The sequence below is a fragment of the Talpa europaea genome (genome assembly GCF_964194135.1).
Source record: "Talpa europaea genome assembly, chromosome: 1".
Classification (NCBI taxonomy): domain Eukaryota; kingdom Metazoa; phylum Chordata; class Mammalia; order Eulipotyphla; family Talpidae; genus Talpa; species Talpa europaea.
The window spans coordinates 122,516,316-122,538,990 of record NC_140073.1 but is presented as its reverse complement, the minus strand read 5'-3'; the positions used below and the strand labels follow the sequence as shown (position 1 = coordinate 122,538,990).

Below are 22,675 nucleotides of genomic sequence, written 5' to 3'. Positions count from 1 at the left end.
AGGAAGAGCAGCAGCAGCAGAAGAGCAAATCGGGGCGCCTGGTGTCATGACCAGGGCAAGCGAGCAAACCCGCCGGGAAGGATGCTGCGGTGAGTTGAGCGAATGCATATGGTGGAAGCACAGGTTGGGCCCCGGAGACCTGCAGCCCCACGCAGGTTTTGGAGGAATGTGGCTCAGCTGTTAGCCAGAGTGCTTGCTAGCTCTTCTGCAGGGCCGAGGTGAGAAAGGAATTTCAAGGTGTGGGGTAAGAGGCTTGCACGCAGGCAAGGATGGGGTTCACCAGGCAGTTTGGAGTCTCTTGTTTGGAAAAAAAAAAAAAAAGTTGAAGAATGTTGAAACAAGAGCATTCCTCTCTGTTTGTGAGGAGCTGTGCGGTTATTGACCAATAGGTCATGGTGAATTTGAGGGATTTTAAGTAAACTCAACACATGGATTCCTAGTGGAACTGGTAAAATGTACATGCCTTGTTCCACGAAGTAGTGTTTAATAAAAGCCAGTAAGAAGCATATCAACCTTAGCTCACTCAAGTGACTCTGCTTTTTCCTCTTCCCCTTCTGTGTGTTTGTGCAGGATCCTTCACAAACTACCTGACCTCTGCAAAATTCCTCCTCTACCTTGGTCATTCTCTATCTACATGGGTAAGTAAGAATCTGCAGCAATTCTGACAACATACTTGCACAATTTCTTGTTTCCTGCCATTTGGGCCAGCTGGATTAAGCCATCTTCCAGTTTTGTCATGCAACTAAAGAAACAAATCATCTAAATACATGCACCTTACTGAAAAAGTTATTTTTCCCCTAAGATATTTTCCCACAGGTGTTAGTAAATGCCATTTAATTATTGGGTTATCATACTTTATGTAGATTGACAACTATCCAGAGACGGGATAACAAGGACAGGAATGTTTACATCATTTATAAATTGTATGTTTCATTACTAGGCTTAGTAAACAGTAGTATCTGCTGCTAAGAATGGGTTGATGTTCATATACTTTCTATTCTTTCACATTTAAAATATTTTTCTGTATCCATCTTTTTTTAAGATTCTAAACTCCAGCATGCTACATTTAAAAATACACTAGAATATTGGAGTGGACTGACTTAGAAAAATAATAACACTCTAAGATTAATTTAATTTAAAGATAATTGACTCAAAGAACAAATATCTGAGTGTGAAAATTCTCATCTTTAAACATGTTATCAGTAAGTATATATGTGTGGAGCATCTCAGGGTATTCCTAAAACCATCATCCCATGAAAATTAGCAACTGATTAATAATTCTCCCTCCAACTTCCTGTGTGGTCTTGGAAGTTTCCCAATTTCCATGGGTCTGGGTTCTTTATTCAGTCCCCTCCTACCCCAAAATACTAATCTGGGAGATTGCTGGATATATACTTAATGATGATTAGAATCTTTAAAATGAAATAATTGTATTTTTTAAAAGCAATAAATATGAATACATGCTAATCATGCCTCCTATATGATATTTAATTAAAAGAACCATAAGAAAAGAGTAAGAATTTTGTGAATAAATTTTGTGAATATTATTTTCTTTTTTAACTGGAACTTCTGTTGGATCATCCTAAAAACATCATTGTAACTATTGTATGAAGAAATCTGTACCCCATGCCTTCGGGAAATTATTAAGCTAGGTTATTAGATCTTCAAGAAATAAAGTTCCAAGATGGCTTTTTAGAGAGGCAAGCTTCTGTCTTCCAGAGCTTAGGGAGGGATAACTCTGCAAATAACTTATAAATAAAATGGAACTGGTGTGAGTTTGTTTCATTTCCAATAGCTGATAATTCTAAGTGAAATTGTCCTTTAATCTAAACCAATAGTTTGTTCTTCCAATTTAATTCAGTAAAGTAGGAAGTATTAAAACAAACACTAACAAGTGATGGAGATCAGATCTACAATTTTCATCTTGTGTTCTGGACCCATCTCTTAGGGGAAGAAATGCTTCACTTCAGATACTGAATAAGATTAAAGCTTATGTGACCTTTCATTATAGGTTGGGAGGTTCAGATTTTCCAAGAGTGGTACTGTAGCTGTTCTAAGAGGACTTTTTTTTTGTCATGTTAATTAAAATACAAGAAAAGTAACTGATGCCCTAATTTTATAGTAAGTTGAGCAGGGGGAGTTCTTGTGGGAAAGTTGGATTAAAAAAATAAAACAGGGCCTCCCTGGTGGTACATCAGGTTGAGCGTGATGCTGTGAAGCTGTCCGCAGCTTCTGCAGTGTGGGTTCTAGTCCCTGCTCGCCAGGGAGATACCCACATGGCGTGGCACACCTCTCCTATCGCGCCCGCTGCTCCCTTTAGTAGTTTTTGGTCGTCTGCCTGTTCTGCTCCCTGCTCTGTCTCTGGTGAATCCTCTCACCCTCCCGCGCCTCTAGCCTGTATCCCAGCTCTTGTATAAAAATAAATAAATCTTTAAAAAAAATGAAAAAATAAAACAACACAGCCTCAACCATATAAAGCTAAGAAGATTCTTATTTCTCATTGCAAAGGAGTATAGAAGGAGAATATTCTAGCTCTAGATAATTCTACCCTTCAAGTTTTGTCTCCTTTTGACATTCAGTCTGATTTTATTACAACAAATGATGTGTGCTTATGTATACACACATGTGTACATATATGTCCATTCTTCTGCCAACTGTGCCAAATTATGGTTTCCTATACATGAACATAGAGGTGTTATGGAAGGAGGTTATATCAGGTTAAATTTGTGTGGGCTTAAATACTTTTTATTTTTGGCTCATTTCTATTTGGCAGTGGGTTAATGCATTTTTATTCTATATTATCCAAATATAAAGTGCTATAAGAATTGGATCCTGTTGTCAAGGAGCTTGTAATATAATTTAGTTATGGACTTTTAAAAATATCACAAAAAAATAACTAAGACAGTGAAGAGCTGTTTATATTTATGTCATTATCTTATGGAGTTTCCATTTATATCTTAGATATCTCTAATAGCTTTAGCCTTTATTTCCTTCAGGTGTCTGCTCGCAGAGGGCTCTGTCAGTACTTCATGTGAAATGCTACCTTCCAGCTCTGTCATCCTTTATTTTCCCGCAGGGCATTTATACCACATGACCCATTCCAGATTTGTTCTGGTCTCTGTTCCCTGGAATGCAAGCTGTGTGAAAGAATGGACCTTGATTTTCTGGTGCATGCAATCAAGTTGAATACATAACAGCCTCTTAAATAACTATTAAATTGATTAATGACTGTGATCATTCATTCATAGATATTTAGTTGCCTTTGGCTTTCAGTCCACTGGTAATAGATGGACTTGTAAACAAATCAACAAAGTCTGGTGAGAGCATGTGGAAGGCAGGAAATGGTCACGCAGAAGGAATGGGAGGACTTGAGGTGGCACTTGGTCAACATTTAAACTTGTTTTTTAAGCCCAAGACTTTTGGAAATTGGGGTAACCTCAGAAGTTTTGTTCCTCTTCATCAGGGAGGTTACCTGCCATACAGGAATAAGTAAGAGAGAAAATTTTCTTGTTTAATAGTACTTGTCTTTTAAGGTCTACTCTAGTGGAATCTAAAACAAATTCTTTTGGGGCCTCCCTGGTGTCATAGGGACTAAGTCTCAGTGCTATCAAGCTATCACTGCTGTGGCCTGAGTTCTATCCTTCCCAACCCCCCTATTGCCAAATCTCCCCCACTAGGGAGCTAACCCACATACAGTGCAGCAGACTTCTGTCTCACCCATTGGCTCCCCTTAGCAGTGTATTTCAGTAAATCTGCCTGTTCTGCTCCATACTCTGTCTCTGATGACTCCTCAGCCCCCCACCCCGCCACACTTCTGGTCTACATCCCAGTTTTTCTATGCATAAATAAATATATCTTTTTTAAAAAAAATAAATTCTTTTGGGAAAAATAGTAAAAAACAACAACAAACAGAAGCAGTAATCATAGAATAATTTTTTTTATATTAAAGAAATTTACTCCTGGAGGCACCCTATCATTTATGATATTCATGTGCTTTTGTCTTTTCCTTGGGAGCTATTCAGAGGAATGGAGATATTAGCATAAAATATCTTCCTCCCCATCCCATTTTATTCTAATCATATCTAAACTTATTTCTCATGTTAAAGTTTGAGAAAATAAGTTGCTATTCACATTGACATCTTCATCTTAATATACAAAATTGTCTTTTTATTGGTTTTAAACAAATATATATCATACATTTTTAATCACTTACTAAAATGGTATTTGAAACTTCCCATTATCAAAGCAAACTTAAATAAAAGTTATCTCAGATTATTAGTCATGGTAGTGATTAATTTTCTAACTTCTTGAACATTTATAGGACAAATATAGTGCACAATATGGTCACTAAATCAGTCTAACTATTCTGTATTTCTCTCATTGACAACTGGGATTGATTGCATCACCACTCTTTGTTGTTTCCACGGCTATTTGTTAGGCATTTGCTCTGATGCACTGTGCTGAGGGCTAAGAGTGCAGAAGGTTTTAGAGTTTATTTTCCAGACTATCACGTGAGAATCAATCTTTCAAACATGGTACTTCCACTAGCTTCAAGTTTGTTTGCAAGTTTACTTGACCGTACCATGCTAACCCCCAAGTCTTTCATCTTATGTTAATTTTGTATTGCAGTTTTAAATTATGTTCATAATTCTCTACACCAAAGTTTATCTGCCTTGACATTACTGGTGTCTTGGGCTGGACAATTCCTTGTTGTGGGACTGTCCTGTGCATTGATTATGTGGTTGCCAGTAGAACTGCCTCCCCCCCACACACACACACTAGTTGTGACAACCCAAAACAGCTCTAAATGTTGCCAGTTGATCTCTGGAGAATAAAAACATCCCTCACTTGAGAAATACTGGTTTATGTGAAGTTTACTGCAAATGACTGCTACTGTGTATATGCATCAATTTAAGTTTTGAATGTTACCTTTATTAAATACTTAAATTCATTTCACATACCAGAATAATACTTTGCTTCTGCACATTAAATTTATCAGGAAGATGCAAACAAATTTGGAAGGAACTAAGGAGTGTAAGTACTTTCCGTGGGGTCAAATCATAAGGAACCTAGCTTGGGATTTAGTATCCTGTAGGGATTTCCAAGGATAGGTAATTATAGAACACTGTTGTTCTATTTTATGTTAACGTCAGAAGTCAAGGGTAGTTAAAATCTCATAATAAAGTCCATTATAGATTTCTTACGCATTCATTTACCAAATTCATTTAAAAGTTTCTGTTACTCCACATTTTGTATCAATGAATTCCAAAATTCTCTGTGTGCTCAGGAAACAAGTGGTTTCTCCTCTTGAAAAACCCATCTGTGTTAAAATGTTAAAAAAAAGACTGCTTTCTTTTGCGTTTATTTCTTACATCTTTTTCATGTAGTACCAGAACTTGCCTGTATTGATTTCATTTTTCTGATTGTTCTGCTATTTTATGACTTTGAAACTTATTTGTAAAATAGAACCTAGGATTTGGAATGTTAGAGGTAAAAGTTGAGATCATAAAGTTCAGACTTACAATTTTATAAATTGGGAAACTGTCTGTTTCTTGACATTCAGGGCATACTAATGTTTGTCAGTTATATCATAGCTTCAGTCTGGTTCAGTAGCAAACCAGTTTATGCCTCTCGAATTGGAATAGACAAATTCTGTGCCTGACAACACTTGAAAACATGAATAGCTTTTCTCTCAAAAAACCTTCTTGGTCTGGAATCTGCTCTTTTCCTTCCTCAGAGTGATTGGGAGTGTGTGTATTTCATTAATACATGCCTTTTCAGGTTTACTTAGGAAATGGGCAAGAGTATCTTCCATTGTGCCAGGATGAGCAGTTTTAACACCTGAATGTTGACTTTGGAAAAATTCCTGATGTTTCTGGAAAGTGCCCTTTTGATATGAAAGCAACTTCCTGCGTGTAATTGAATAGAAACTAAAGTTTTATCCAAACATTTCTTTTCTTATTCAAGGGAGATCGGATGTGGCACTTTGCAGTGTCTGTGTTTCTGGTAGAACTCTACGGAAACAGCCTCCTCTTGACTGCAGTCTACGGGCTGGTGGTGGCAGGGTCTGTTCTGGTCCTGGGAGCCATCATTGGCGATTGGGTGGATAAGAATGCCAGACTTAAAGGTGAGTGGTGCTATAACTAAGACTTTGTATTGACAGAATCAGTGCATTGAGCCAGAGAGAAACCACTGTGACTAACCCAGTGTGTGTCTGAGTGAGGGGGGCTGAGTGGCAGCTCCTCTGTCTGAAAGGTTGTGGGGCTCCTGCACAAAGTTGGAACGCAAGGACTTTACGCTTATAGATCTTTTTTTGTTGTTTCTTTGACTGTTCATAAATTCCACTTGTTAATGATTAACACCGTGGCACTTTTCTGAGAACCATGTTAAACATTAAAAGTTTGCCTAACTGTGGCATCCTCTCTAACCATGGTTTACACTGGAGTCCCTTTAGTGTGATGTTCCTGGGACAGCTTGAACATATGTCCTCTGGGTTACTGTGTTTTACAGAGGTCTGTGAAGAATGTAAATTCAAAAGAACAAGCCCAAGTCTGAGTCACAGAGATCTAAATTATAAATTTTTGAGAATAAAGATGAAATAATAATACTTTGCCATTTATTTTAGAACATCAATAGTGAAATCATTCAGTTGCATATAGGAAAAAGAGAAAGTAAGCAATTCATTTATTCAGACTATTCAGGAAATATGAATAATCATTCAAAAACATTTCCTGAATTGTTCAGTCCATGTCTGTCTTAGATGTTGGGGAAAGATTGAGATGCCATTAATTTCTTTCATTGCATGACTGATGGAGAGTCATTAGACTATCAAATTCTGGACTTTTTTCTGTTTTGAGAATGGGTAGATCAAAAAGTTTATATATATAAAAGTTCTGTTTCCTAAACACAACTTTATTTTTCCTAAATTTTTTTCCTAAATTTTTTCCTAAAATTCCTACTTCATTACATCATTATACAAAGCACTTAGTATATTGTAAATAAAGACTTTAGCATTATGATCGTTGAAAACTGAAATTGTAGGTTAGCAAAGACTGTTGAACTGGATGAGGAAGAATGTGGTGCATGGCAGGCTGTCATGTTATCAACTGATATGTCATCTTCCATGAAAATCTTTTTTGATGTCTCTAAGTTGAGTTAACTCTTTCTTCACCTGTGCTTCCATGAGACTTTGTTAATAACCTCTGCTGTTGCTCTTACACTCTTATTCTGTTCACATATCTGCCCCTCCTGTAGTCTGTGGGGTCCTGAAAGCTGCGAACCTCATTCAGTTCATATTTCATCCTTGTGTCATGAGTGAATGTGTGCATGAATGAATTATATATTAGGATTTTATTTCAGATTAATTTCAGAAAGCAGTTTGTTTTGTCTTGAGGCTTTGGTATGACCTTCCAAGCTACTGTGAGTTTTAATGTCTTTGAAGACAAGAACTGTAATTATACCTTGCACATACAACAATGTATTTTTCAAAGTGCTTTCATAAGTCTTTTATTTGAGCAACATAATGACCCCATAAAGTGAGGAAGCAGGTATATGTTATTATCCTCATCTTATAGATACAAGCATAAGAGACATTAGGTATCCTGTCCTAGATCATCTACCCTAGTAAATGGTAAAAGACTGCAAGTTATCCCCACCTGGTATACATGCCTGTTCTCACTCCACTGCTTTTTCTATATCAGTGCCTCACTCTGAAAAAGTTGGTGTTTTCTTTGAGGGAATATGTGGCTTAGAATTTCATAGTAAAGGTAAATAGCATTAGTTTTCCCCCCCAAAAAATGTACTTCTACTCTATTATTGGCCAATTTTTACATGTCTTTTCTACTTATACCATCTTTGCAGATTAGGCTGGCTGTATAGGGGGTAATAGATTTGGTAATCTCTTCCTCAACTTCCTCTGCCATCTCCTACTTGTTCTTATTACTTGTTCTGAGTAATAAAAAGCAGAGAGATGTAATTTAGTTCCGTTTATGATAGTAAATTTTTAGGAGAATAATCTAAATGAAAAAAAATGTGGTCATCTTGAATGGCTTCAACTAACAGGAAGAAGGTGGGTATTTAGGCATTTTGTGTGCTGACTTTACTGGTCTGATGTGATCTTCTGGGTCACACTGAAAGCAGTTGAGGCAAGATTTAGTGTAGGCATTTTTTTTCTTATAATTTGAATATGCATTAATGTAGTATAAAAGTATAATGTGCATTTATGTGTGGATAAATACTGTGTTAATGTGAATAAAATGCAGCTGCCCTGAGACATTTTGGTATACTCAGTACTTTGTTTCTCCTTCTATACAGTGGCACAGACTTCCCTGGTGGTGCAGAATGTTTCGGTCATCCTGTGTGGAATTATCCTGATGATGGTTTTCTTACATAAAAATGAACTTCTGACCATGTACCATGGATGGGTTCTTGTAAGTTCTCATTGATATTCTTCATGGCAGAAAAGTGAACATCTGGTGATGGTAAAAGAGGAAAACCTTTAGAGGCTAGGGAGTGTCATTTTGCAAATGGGATCTTTAAATATTGACTTCTGTGTCTACTTTAATATTCCCTTATGTTTTTATTTTTTTGCCCACAATAGGCATTCATTAATTGTTGTTTGAATTTAACTTTTGTCCTACTAGGTATTTTTCCAATTTGTTTTTAATGGCATTTCTAAGATTTTATTATATAATTTACTTGTTAGTTAATTTTCAGTTCATTAATATTAGCCTGTAATTTGTTTGTACTATATAAAATTATTATTCTTGTATATTAATCAGTCGTGTGTTCCTTCAGTAATAACTGAAGGTGTTTTTGTTCGGGGACATGGACTAGATAGCGTCTCCCACTATGATTTCATAATGGCTTGATGGAAAAGAAGATAAAACATGGGGTGTAGTGGAAAACAGTGGGTCTGATGTCACTATTGAATATTGTGGTGCATATTTGGATTGACATTATAGAATTTCAAAGCTAGGTAGGATACTCAAAATCGTCTAGTCTGTTCCCTTCATTTTTTAAAAGAATTTGTTTTCTTATATTATTGTTAATATTCCCTTCATTTTGTTGATGAAAAAACTAAGACAAAGTAACACTAGATGATTGCCCGTAGTCATGCAGGTAAAGGTTGTCAGAACTCTCACTTAAATACAGGTCTTCCTTCCCCTGCAGCATTTTATTTTATCTTACTACTGTTTCTGTAATCTTTAAAAGAAAAATTATTGAGGTAACATTGGTTTACAACACTGTATATAATTTAGGGGAACAGGTTCCCACCTCCTCAGATACTGTCACTACACCAAGCTCACCACCAAAACACCCATAGGCCATTGGGCCCCTTCCCACCTCTACCCCTACCCCGGCCCTCCCTACCCTTCTAGTAGCCTCAGTTTTGCAATTACATTTCTAGGGTTTGTTTTGGCTTAGTTCCCCATCATTGTTTTTTCAAGAGATCTTTTTCTGGGAAATATTAAAAACTACCACTGTGTTAATACTTAGGACAACTGTGACATAAATGTGCATATGACTATTAGAATTTTTGTATAATGTGCACTACAGATGGTGTGGATTTGGAAGACACTATGCCCATTATTTTACCACCTATATTTGTTATTTTGTATGTACACAATAAAAGGATTGCTTATAAATGAAATTAAAATCAAATTTTATTATGCCAAATCCATTTTTAAACTATAATTGTACAGTGAGGTAGGCACAGTGTGGGAAACTGACATTTTAACTCAACTTTTCATTGTAATTCCTTAGACTTCCTGCTATGTCATGATCATCACTATTGCAAATATTGCAAATCTGGCCAGTACAGCAACTGCAATCACAATCCAGAGGGATTGGATTGTTGTTGTTGCAGGAGAAGACAGAAGCAAATTAGCAGGTAATTTGATTTTCTCTTTCAACTAAATGGGTCATATTAGGATTCACTTTAAATCAGTGATAACAAATGAGACTAAGCTTTTTTCTCTGGGTTCTTTAAAGAATAGTACGTTGAAATTATAATCTTTTTCTTGCCACACTGTCAGTATCATGCAAAAATTTATCTCTCTGCCTTGAATTTAATTTATACGATGGTGAATTTCTTTTTTATCGGATGCAAACCTAGCAAATGAAGAACATTTCTTGTGAGTTCTCTGTTAACAGTTTCTAAATGGTTGACTTAATCCTTTAGAGCAGTAAAAATCTGACTTGGAATTTTATCATGTCCTGCTATGGCTATTGTAATACTATAGATAATATTGTACATACTATCTACTGGTCACACTATGATATTATTTTTCTCCAAATAAAATGGAATCAACTTAGTTCTGAGAGACTATAAAAGTTAATTACTTTAACTTTTAAGTTATGATCTATAGTTTACAATCTTAGTTGTCCATTGGAAACATATATAAAAGGCCAAAGAAAGACTGAAGGACATTTGAAAAGTGATGTGTGCTGTTATATCAATATCACTTGTGCTCAGAATAACCTACCTCACTTGACATCCCCTACCTACCCCCCTACAAAACACAGACCTGAATTGGATGGGTAATTACATAGGGTGAAGGAGGATGGGTACACCTATCTCCACATCACAACAGTTGAATCAACAACTCGGTTAGTCACTGAGATAATGGGTATCACAAACACATTGCCTAACCATCCTGATAGACAAGAATGTCATTCCTGGTGACTTAAATGGCTTGTCTCAGGACATAGGAGTCAAGATTAGGCATTAGGGTTAGCAAGCAACTTTGGTTATTTTTTATTTATTTATGCATACAAGAGCTGGGGTGTAGGCCAGAGGTATGGGGTGGTGAGAGGACTCACCAGAGACAGAGTAGGGAGCAGAACAAGTGGATCCACTGAAATACACTGCTGAGGGGAGTAGTGGGTGAGGTCTGCTGCACCATGTGGGTTAGCTCCCTGGCTGGGGATTAAACTCATGCTATAGTGTCTGTGGATAGCTTCATAGTGCTGCAACTTAACCCCGTGCACAATCAGGGAGGCCCACAAGCAATTTTGTTTGACTGAACAATGGGAATTATAAAGTACATACATACATACATACATACATACATATACATATATATATATATATATAAAGGAGGTGGTGAGAGAGGGAGAGCAAAATCTGTGAAAAGTCATCACTTTGTGGTGTCAGTATTACAACCAAGATAGAAATCCTTCACTGTGATTTTACAGGATAGGGTGTGTGGGGGGTTGGGGGATGAATTTTGCTCAGGTGATGCTACTCTCAGAAATTCTCTCTGAAGCTTAAGTAGTGAAACTCCCTGGTTTTTCTTCCTGTTTTCATTTACTAATTGGATATAATTCCATGTCTCTTATCACATTGAATTATTATATAAGACTGTCATTTTTGTGTTTTTCTTGTTGTTTACTTTCTCTTTTTAATGTGTTATTTTAAGTAACACATGTCTCTGTCTTAAATTTCAAAGGGTCTAAAAGGACATATTTTGGAAATAGAGCACACATACAGCCCACAAAAGAATTTGGGGAAGAAGTTGACTTTTGAAATAATTTCCTTTCCCTTATCTGAATTTCTTAACTCATCTTGGGAAAAAAAAAAGACAAAGTTTCTCGGAATATTTAACTTGTTCTAAATATATAAATAAATAACTGAACAACAAAAGAATATAACTGTGGGATCTTTCTGGCCATGAAGTGATTATCCCTGAACAACAACAAAAAATATGACTGGCCATTTCGTAACTGTCCTACTTTATATTTGGAATTACTGCAGAGTGGAAGAATCTAGGCCAACCAGTCTATTTTCTAACCCTCTGGAGTTGCTCAAGTTTCAGAAAGGGAGTAAACTGCCTGTTGAACTCTTGTCCCCTGTGAGTTAGCTTTTAATAAATGGTACTCTGTAGCATCTAGCCAGCAGTGGTTACTATCCTAGTGAAAAAAAAAAAAAAAACCTCCATAATGTCTCTCCTCAAGTTTCATGAACTCCGCATTTGTGTTCCCTAAAAATTATCCTTCCAAACAGGATACTAAACTTCTGTCATATTGTGAGACCGCAAACTCTAACCATGGATATTTAGTGCCATTTCTAATACAAGGCAGATTAGATCTAACATTAGAAAGAGTGGAGAAAATGGAGGCAGATAAAGGAAAAACTGAAGAGAGAAGGAAAAAGCAGAACTAGAGGAGATTTCAGCTGCTGCCTTGGGTGCCTCTGAAGTTGTATGTTTGTACACAGATGTACCTATTCCAGTCAGGAATGATAGAAGTTTATGCAGGTGGTTTTCTGAGGTTGCTGTCAACATCTGGTGTCAGAAACCCAAGAAGCGGACTGGAAAGGAAGGCTGAGCTACGTGTATTACGTGTGCCTGTGTGTGTGCCGGGGTGGGGGTGGGGGCGAGGGCTCACGGGGAAGGGCTGTGCACATGAAGAGGAAAAGTGGTGAGCTGAATACTAATTACCCCCATTCCTTTATGCCAGCATTTCTTAATTTCCGAGTTGGGTTTAAAATTGGAAGTTGTATTGCTGAGGGTAAAGAGCAGGAGGAAATCATCCCTGGAAGGTTACAACGTTGTGAAATTTCAGTGCATCAGGTCAAAATGTAGCTGTTAACCTTCTAGCTTAGGCAACCCCTAGAAAGGTACTGTTTTTCACAAATAATAAGTTAATTAACATGTTAGCTAATTTGTCTGGGTACCAAAGTTTTATTGCAACATTCTCTAGTACCATAATCCTTAGCATGTCAAACCTGTCTGAAACTCACTTCCTTTTTCCAGACTTTTTACTCTGTTGTTTTGTTTTCTTCTCTACTTCCTTTGTTAATCATTCTTCAGGGTTTTTTTGTTCATCATTCTCAAGAAGCATCTCCTGATTAACTTGATCAAGTATGACAGAAAAATTTCTTGTTTGAACTATATTGACTAAACATCGAAATAGGGAGACAAATCTGCTAGCTGCTGTTTGCTCAGTAAATATGTTTGTTGTTGTTCTCTGAGACGTAATATGCCCTTTATAAAAGCAAGTCGTTATTTAATGCCATGGTCTGTGTCACAGCTGTAGCTGAAAATAGTTAAACTAGAATTAAATGAGCACACATATATGTGTTTACATAAGAATAAATGTAATTTGTAAAAAGGATATGTTTACACATTCAGAGTACTGAGCCTGCTCTAGCCTATTACAAATAAAATGAGTAGGTCTTTTTCAAAAAATATTTTTTGATTCATCTTGCTTCTGAGAAATAAACGCTGCTTGTTGATACTACACTTGTACTAATGCCTAAACTTCATAAACTTATGAAATATAGAAGTAGAAATTGGTGGCATTGAGAAGCTTTCTAAAGTACTGGACAACTGAGCTATGAAAGAGTAACCAATCATTTTAACTAAAATACTTTTGCTGTTATTGTGCTGGGCTTCAGATCCAAGTGTATGTTTTCATTAGTACTTCATTTTTGGATTCACATTATTAAATGATTACTTCTACACCTCTATAGCATATGAGTTGGAAATTTATTTGTGAGGGGCAGATGGACGTTAGTGAAGCCTGTTCAAAAATGGCCACAGGTAAGAGCAATGAAAACTGCCTTTGCCTCTCAAGTGAAAGGTGAAGTATATCAAAGTTCTCCTCTTATCATAGAAGCTTTATACTCTTGTAAGGCTAATTGGAAGGTAATCGAGGACCAGGAAGAACTAAAGAAGGAATGAAGGCAATTTTATTTTCTCTTAATGTACTTATTAGTCATAAATGGCTTACTCCTTAAGGTGCCTCAAATGATTCATACAGATTTATCTCATTAATTTTTACTCTACTCTCTAAGATAGAGAATGAGAAAGGAGGTCATTTTCTTGACTTCCTCTCCTTTCTTCATCTTGCCCTCCACTCTGACTCAGCTGTATGTCCCCATGGATACATATCTATACCTACACCTTGTCATGAAGGCCTAAATCTTCCTCTTCTATAATCCTCCCCTTATGTAATCTTAATCTTAGCATCCTTGTCTAACTCACTTCTTTCTAACTCACTTCTTCTGTTGCCCCAGCCCCAACAATTCTCCTCTCTGGTTGATACCTACAAGTCATGAATTGTGCTACCTTTTCACTGATCATTACTTCTCTTTCTTACCCAGTTTAAATTCAAAGGTCGGGCCTCCCTGGTGGTGCAAGGGGTTGAGATGCAACCTATGAAGCTATCCGCAGCCACTGCAGCACGAGTTCAATCCCCGGTCAGGGAGCTACCCTCATGGTGCAGCAGACCTTTCCTGCCTCACCTGCTGCTCCTCTCAGCAGTGTATTTCCATCGATCCGCCTGTTCTGTTCCCCACTCTCTCTCTGGTGAATTCTTTCACCTCCACACCTCTCCTCTGGCCTGTGCCCCAGTTCTTGCATGCATAAATAAATAAATCTTTAAAAAAAATAAATTCAAAGGTCAGCAATTCTGACTTGAATGCCTTTTGGCTCTCCTAAGATTCTGTTTAAATCCAACTCTCCACAGTAGAACATGGCTGGAGAGAAACACACAACCTGGTTCACTGTTCTCATGTGAAGTTGATGATCAGGTTCAAGTTGGCCCACTCCTGCTGCTTGATGGTCATGTTATTTTCTTTGGTCTCTTCCTTCTGCCACCCTCCTAGAGGACTATTTCTGACTTCCTCCTCTCCCAGCCTCATTTTCACTGATGACCTAGTTCTGTGTTTTACTGAGAAAATGGAAAGAACGAGTGTGCTTCCATGTGTTATGACCTTCCCATGGCACTTCCTACTTGTATTTGTAGCTATGCATATTGCTGAGTTGTCTGTGCTCACTTTCCCCTCTTATCTTCCTTGCTTTGCTTTCACAATGCCAGGAGGTGACATTCACATCGTGAATCCAGTGGGCACCATTCACTTCTATTATAAATGATTTCCCCTGGAGCTGGCCTGACCCTTTAACCAACTTTAGCCAGACATTTGCCCCCATGCGCTACCAGAACTCCTCTTTCTGATGTGCTAGTACCTTCTACATGACTAGTCTAGTGTTTCTCAGTGCATATCTTTGTTGACATCTGGCATGTGACATTAATCATCTGGCATATGCCAGATGATTAATCCCTTCTCTTTGAAACACTTCTCTCTCCTAGAACATTATATTCTGGCTTTTTTTTTTTTTTTTTTTTTTTTTTTGCTAATTCCTCCTTACCTTCATAATCTCTAAATATTGTCATGAACAGGACTCAGAGCTCACACTGTATCTCTTCTCAGTCTGCACTCATTCTCTTGATGATCTCATCCAGTGCCATTCCTTTGAAAATCTACCATCTGATGACTCCCAAATCTGGCTTATTCTTCTTCCCTACACGTCATAATTATACATTTGACTGCTTGGGTTATGTGACCTTTTGAACATCATTAAGCCTATCAAAATCAACATCTCTAAGCCCAAACACTTGTTCTTTTGCACCAAACCTAATTCTTCTGAATAATTTCCTTAAGAATCTCTGAGTCCTTCAAAGTCTTCCATTTCCCAGTCAGTAGCAATGCTGTCCCTTCAATAATTACTCAGGAAAAGAGCTTTAGAATCAACCCAATTCCTCACTTTCTATCATACCCCATATTGAATTGTTTGCAAGTGTTCCTGACTGCTTTTAAACTATATTCATTATCTTTCTCTATTGATATTGTTACTGTCCTGGTCCATACCATCATCAACTCCTGCTTGTGTTACTGCCCCCACCCCGCCACTATACAGTTTTTTCTCAACTCAGCAGCCAAAAATGAACCTTTAAAACCATGTTAGACTGTGCCCCTCTCTTTTCATAAGCTTTCAAAGGCTTCCTGACTCATTCATTGTAAAAGTCAAAAGGCCATATAATCTTCCCAGGCTTTCTACCACTTCATGTCTTTGCTGTGATGCTCTCTTTACTATGCGTGTCCTTCCCTTGCCATATTTAAAACAAGTACTCCTTTACACTGAAAATTCTCTATGCTCAGTACTCTGCTTTATTTTTCACCATAATATTTTATGAACATCTGAATTTATATTTATGTGCTTATTAATTGTCTTTTCTAATGGGTATTATAAATTTGATGAAGACAGGGAAGCATAGTCTTCATTTTTTTTTCAAAAATAGTGCCAACCTCATAATAGACATTTAATCAGTGTTGGAAAAAATAAAGCCAGAATCACTATTGTATTTACTTTATTTTATTTTTATTTTTTTAAAGATTTATTTTTTCATGCATACAAGAGCTGGGGTACAGGCCAGAGATGCAGGGGGTGGTGAGAGGATTCACCAGAGACAGAGCAGGGAGCAGAACAGGCAGACTGACTGAAATAACACTGCTGAGGGGAGCAGCAGGTGAGACAGTAGAGGTCTACTGCGTCATGTGGGTTGCTCCCTGGCCAGCTGGGGATCAAACTAGTGCTGCAGAGGCTGGGGATTGCTTCATAGTGCGGTGCTTAACTCCTTGCACCACCAGGGAGGCCCCTATTGTATTTATTTTAAAAGCTGATGTGAGAATAATTTGTACAATACCAAGGGACTAGTGACTGAGGCACATTTAATGTGACTTGCTTTAAACAACTAATGACTTTCTAACAAGATGGTTTGCTTACTGAGTTCTTTTCTAAAATTTACATTTTAGAGCTCTACATTATGCATGTTTATTATGTAAGTGAACTATCTCTCTTTGATAGGTTTGCACACTTATCTGCCCTCTCACCTCCCTCTGTAGATATGAATGCCACCATACGAAGGATTGACCAGTTAACCAATATTTTGGCCCCCATGGCTGTCGGACAGATTATGACCTTTGGCTCCCCAGTCATTGGCTGTGGTTTCATTTCGGGATGGAATTTGGTATCCATGTGTGTGGAGTACTTTCTGCTCTGGAAGGTTTACCAGAAAACCCCTGCTCTAGCTGTGAAAGCTCTTCCTAAAGTAGAGGAAGCTGAGTTGAAGCAGCTGAATTTACACAAAGGTAAACTCAATACAACAATCAGTCCTTTTATTCTGATGTTCAGACCTTAAATGTTGGTGAAGACCAAAACTATTTTGAATTTATATCAGGTTTTATTACCACTGAAGGCCTTCATGAGCTTAAATATGTCACCTTGTCAGGAGAGTCAAAACCCAAATATTTGAGGGTCTCAGGAATAACTCTGGGGTGAACCTCCAGGAATTTAAATGGGACCCTTGGCCTTTACAGAGAGGTAATTGGGAGATTACTGAGCAAGTTTGAGCTGTAGGAATGAGAAAAACAGTGGGGGGAAAAGAGAACAAGAGAATCTCTGTAAGTTTATATTGTGGGGAGTTTTATAGGACATTTGTGGGACAGCAGAGGGGTGTGAGAATATGAAGGTAGGAGGGCATTTCCCTAGAAGAGGAGAGGCAGTTGTATTTCTGGCCTAATAAAATCATAACAGGGCCCCCAAAATAAGATACTGTGTTTTCTTGGACAGTAGTTATATCTAATGAGTTTTCCTATTATTTACTTATACTTAGTATAATTTATAAGAGAAGGAGAGAAGGGTATCCGTAATATTTTAACATAAGTGCTACTTTGGAGATTGTTTTTGGCTGGAATTCTTAGATTAGTACAAGAAAATACATACTATATTGTAGAGTCAAGGTACCCATGAGAGAGGGAAATGAGAATAAAAAATACTGATAATTGGCATTCCCTTTCCCCAAATAATGATGTCTTTTATTAACAGAAACTGAGCCAAAACCCCTGGAGGGAACTCATCTACTAGGTGAGAAAGACCCTAACATCCGTGAGCTTGAACCTGAACAAGAGCCGAGCTGTGGCTCCCAGATGGCTGAGCCCTTCCGCACCTTCCGAGATGGCTGGGTCTCCTATTACAACCAGCCAGTGTTTCTGGCAGGCATGGGTCTCGCTTTCCTCTATATGACTGTCCTGGGCTTTGACTGCATCACCACAGGGTACGCCTACACTCAGGGGCTGAGTGGGTCCATCCTCAGTATTTTGATGGGTGCCTCAGCCATAACTGGAATAATGGGAACAGTGGCTTTTACTTGGCTTCGTCGAAAATGTGGCTTGATTCGGACTGGTCTGATCTCAGGATTCGCACAGCTTTCCTGCTTGATCTTGTGTGTGATCTCCGTGTTCATGCCTGGAAGCCCCTTGGACTTGACTGTATCTCCCTTTGAAGATATCCGATCTAGGTTCATTCAAACCGAGTCCATGCCTGAACTTACACCCACAGAAACACCTGAAATAACCCTCACAACTGAAGTGCACATGTCAAATGGGTCTAACCCAGCTAATACTTTCTCAGCAATGACTGCTAACTCTGAGTCCATGATCTCCGTCAGTCTGTTGTTCGCAGGCGTCATTGCTGCTAGAATCGGTAAGATGTCTTGTTTTGTATATTTAATGAACAATGTCTTTCTGTGTATTCACAGAATTCAATAATAAGTGATCTAAAATATTCCCTGAGGGTTATTTTAAGCACAATCCACTATTTATCCTTATGTTAATCCTGTTTTTAGTTAGAAATGTTAACAATGGAGTTTTGTTTGTATGTATGTACATATACTTTCTTAAAACCTGCTTCCAGCTTGAAAATTGTTTCTAAATGAATATCTAAGGTATTACTCTTTTAATGTACTTTAATTAAAAATATATTAGCTATAATAATTATGCTTTTATTTAGTAATTTAGAATCTTTGTGTTGTTTTCACTCTACCAAATAGTCTGTGGGACTATAATTTAGAGAAAATTCCTGGGACAAGGAGGAGAAAGTGGTGTTTTTAGTGAAAACCAAAAAAAAAAATTAGTAGTTAGAATAAAAGTCCTTTAAAGGGCATCTCTAATATGTATTTATTGTATACTTTGCTAAACAAATGGATTTTATAGCTCTGAAAGGATACGTACTGTAAAGACGTACTGTAAAGACGTCTAACAAAGCAGTGTTTAAGTAATCATTAATAGAGTACTGATGAATTATCTTTTCCTGAACTCGTTCTTGAAATGAAACCATATTTATCTTGAGATACAAAGCAGCTCATTAATTTATCTAAGAAATTAATATTCAAGCAAGACAGCTTTATAGTAGGGCTTTTAGAACTGAAGCAATAAATGTAATAATGGTTTTAAAGTTTCCTTACACTTTGACCATAACAATATATTAGGTCCATTCATTTTAAACTTTAAAGACACAAGCAATTATTATCATCGAATTTATTATGTCTCTCATTTTAGTTATGCTTTCATAGTATGAATAAACAGAAAAACAGAAATAAGAAGTTTATATATTTAGACCTATTTTTGTCTGGTGGCTGTAAAAGTCATTTCTTGAAGCCACTCACAACCTAGTATTTATTAATGAAAATAATATTCTAAGACAAACTGTGATAAATATATATGTATGGTGACCTTAAGGCGGTAGGGCTCAAGTATGTATTTTACTTAATAGAGCTTTAATCTAAAGTTACATGTTAAAATTCAATCTTTAAAAACTATTTTTCATTGTAGGTCTTTGGTCCTTTGATTTAACTGTGACACAATTGCTTCAAGAAAATGTAGTCGAATCTGAAAGAGGCATTATAAATGGTGTACAGAACTCCATGAACTACCTTCTTGATCTTCTGCATTTCATCATGGTCATCTTGGCCCCCAATCCTGAAGCTTTTGGCTTGCTTGTATTGATTTCGGTCTCCTTTGTGGCAATGGGCCACATCATGTATTTCCGCTTTTCCCAAAAAATGCTGGGCAACCGGCTGTTTGTCTGTGGTTCTGATGAAAAAGAAGTTATGAGTGAAAATCAAATTAATACATCAGCTGTGTAAGACAGTTTTCGCTGTTGCTGTCCCTGTTACAAGATTGTATAGAGTACATGTGCTTATTTTGTACTTAGATTTCCAATAAAAGTCTGGGTGTTTCTCTCTGGTTTTACCATAGCTATACCCTGAGGACTAAAGCTATTTAGGAAACAAAGTCAGTAGAAATGGGCTGGTTTAGTTCCACATTTACAGAAAAAAAATAGGGAAAGAAGAACTCAGTTTCAATATGGAGACTAAAATGGTCATACTAATTTTTCCTGAGTAGATAATATTTTACACGAAAGAGTGGTTAGTCATGGAAATTAAGTTATTCTTTGGCAGATAATTATTATCTGTACTGGAGTTCAGATGTCAGTTTTCCCTGAAACTCATTCTTATTCAGTTTTAACTAATTTACTTTTTTTTTTTTTTTGGTGTCTTATTCTCAGTTACATTATAAAAACTAATTCTGCGCCAAGTGTGAAGATTAAACTTTGATAACTAGTATTGCCCTTATTGATCCTATTGATCTTTTAAGGAATTTACATGTATGTGGAAAAACAAAGTACTTAACTAGAATAACTAGTCAACTAGTTATGAGTTAACCTTAGAGAGTGCCTTCATATTTGTATTATCAGACAGGGCAAAATATTGTATTAAGCCTATGTAGTACTTCATAAAATGGCTTATGTGAGCCTCAGGTAGAAGCAAAGCTGTAAAGTAGGTTTATAACAGTGAATACATAAGGACTTCAAGTATGCCAATAGATGGGCAAAATCTGAATCCTACTCACACACCACTGTTGTTAATGATCTCTATCTTGGAATATGAGAGGGTGAGCTTTCAGTCTGGCATGTTAAATGTAGGAAGCAAGCCTGCACTTGGGAAGGTTTTGTTTTATAAATCATTTGATTTACTTTTAACACGCTCGCTCAGGTAGAGCATTTTTACTTTTACTATTTTGTATCCAGGGGTTATTTTTACACAGTTGTAGAGCAAGTCTATTCATAAATGTATCGCATTCAAATGTCTGAGAAAAATGGAGTTTTTTTTTTAAAAAAAACTTTTGTAAATATTTTTAAGAACTGTTTTACAAGTCATTTTGCCGCATGCCAGTACCGACATGGTACTTTGCCTTAACTGTTTATGCACTTTCATGGAGACTGCAATATGATGCTATGAGCACTTTCTTTATTCTTGATGTTTAATCTTTTTCTTCTTTCTATAGTATGACATAATGATTTGCTATGTTGTAAAATCTTTGTAAAAATATTTCTATATAAAAACATTTTCAAAAGCTTGATTTCTTGAATTTTATTCCCTAATTATTTAAATATTGCTTTTGTTAGAGTATTTCTTTCAAAAATATAATGTTTTCCCTCTTAAAGTACTGCTGTTTGATCATAATTTATATTTTTATTGTTATCTCCTTGTTCATATGTGTAGTTCATGGTGGCTTAGATAAACATGTAGTCAACAGGAGGCCCAGTATTCATTCTTTGATCTTGAAGAAGTCACATTCAGCTCTTTGAGTTCTATTTCTTTTTCTGTAAATTGGAGATGATACTATAAATCCAGTTCCACCTACCTCACAACTTTCCTATTGAGTCAAATAAGATAGGTCATGTTGAAGCACGTTGCAGAGTATAAAAGTATTACTAGAAGTTGGACCTAATGACAGAACATTAAAGGTAGATTGCAGCTGATAGTCCAGAGAGAGTAGAGTCACATTCTATAGTCAGTAAACATTTACTGAAAACGTAATCTATACCTCAACCTCATTGGTTCTGGGATGCAGAGTTGGCTGACAGGGTTGATCAGTGGTTCCATTTCTTTATCCTTAAGTTGGGAGCTTGAGAACTTTTGGCATTACCCTGCAGCTACTGATTTGCAAATGACTTTTGAGCAGATAGATACCTCTGCTAGCTTTAGCTGCTGTCTTGAACAGGTCATCTATTCCTTTGGGGCGCGGGGCTCAAACTGTGGTTGAAAATCTGCCCTGAGTATTTGCAGCTGCAATTGATAGCCTATGACCTTGTACAATGAATCAGGACCATATTAACAAAGGAAAGTCTTAGTTCTTAGGTGGCATGTGGCCAGACTGGGTTTGGAGAAAAAGCCTGTGTAGGAGGAAGGAACATGGAATTGAGGAGTTACTAGGAATATTTACAGCTGCTTCCCTTATGTTTGCAGAGTGCTGTTAAGAACTGGAAAAGGAGGGAAGTAAGTCACTGCTGGGCTGAAGCCATTGCTGTTTACTGCACAAGGGCACAGAAGTAGTTCAGAGGTAGATGGCATGTGTGTCTATATCTGGATGTTCCTAAATAGAGGGAGAAACTCAAATACCTACATGGTCATTAGGTCACAGAAAGGAGTGAAATGGATTAGATATAAAAAAGTCTTTTATTTAACCTGTAATTGTGTTTCACAAAGGGTTCACTTATATTTTGTTCCTACTTAAAGATTATTACATTTTTTTTCATACTTTATTTCATGCAGGCTTCTTATGGCTATTCAGTTGGTTTTTTAATGTAAATATTATATGCATATTAAACAAAGAAAAACTATCTTCATTTCTATAAAGAAATATTCTTAATCCCAATTTTTTCTTGAAACATCTTGTTTGTTTGATATTACTTTCATTACCTCATTAAAAAAAATAAGGGTATAAGAAATTACTTTCCTGTTTACCATACGACAAACAACATGAGAGAAGCACACTAAGGGAGCATGGCTCTGAAGTGCTGCTGTGGAGGTGACTGTGGGCAGGCCATGGTGAGCCAGAGCATGTGCACCCAGGAGACAGCTGGAAGCAATCCCATTTGCCATATGGGAATGTGGGCCCTGTGTTGTCAGATCTTTGTTCCCTTAAGAGAGGCTAGGAATCCTGCATTTTACATTACTCTAATTATTTAATGCTGGCAGTTAA

The 22,675-nt window shown here is 37.0% G+C and overlaps 1 protein-coding gene across 1 annotated transcript; it reads left to right on the top strand.

Annotated features, from left to right (window-relative positions):
• Nucleotides 1-46: 46 nt before the first annotated feature.
• On the top strand, nt 47-19,773 carry SLC40A1 (solute carrier family 40 member 1; the record flags this gene model as incomplete). Its single annotated transcript, XM_084255650.1, has 8 exons — nt 47-89; nt 571-638; nt 5,968-6,127; nt 8,314-8,429; nt 9,766-9,892; nt 16,694-16,939; nt 17,676-18,332; nt 19,460-19,773. 8 exons carry the CDS (start codon nt 47-49, stop codon nt 19,771-19,773), a joined length of 1,731 nt encoding a protein of 576 aa, XP_084111776.1.
• Nucleotides 19,774-22,675: the final 2,902 nt, after the last annotated feature.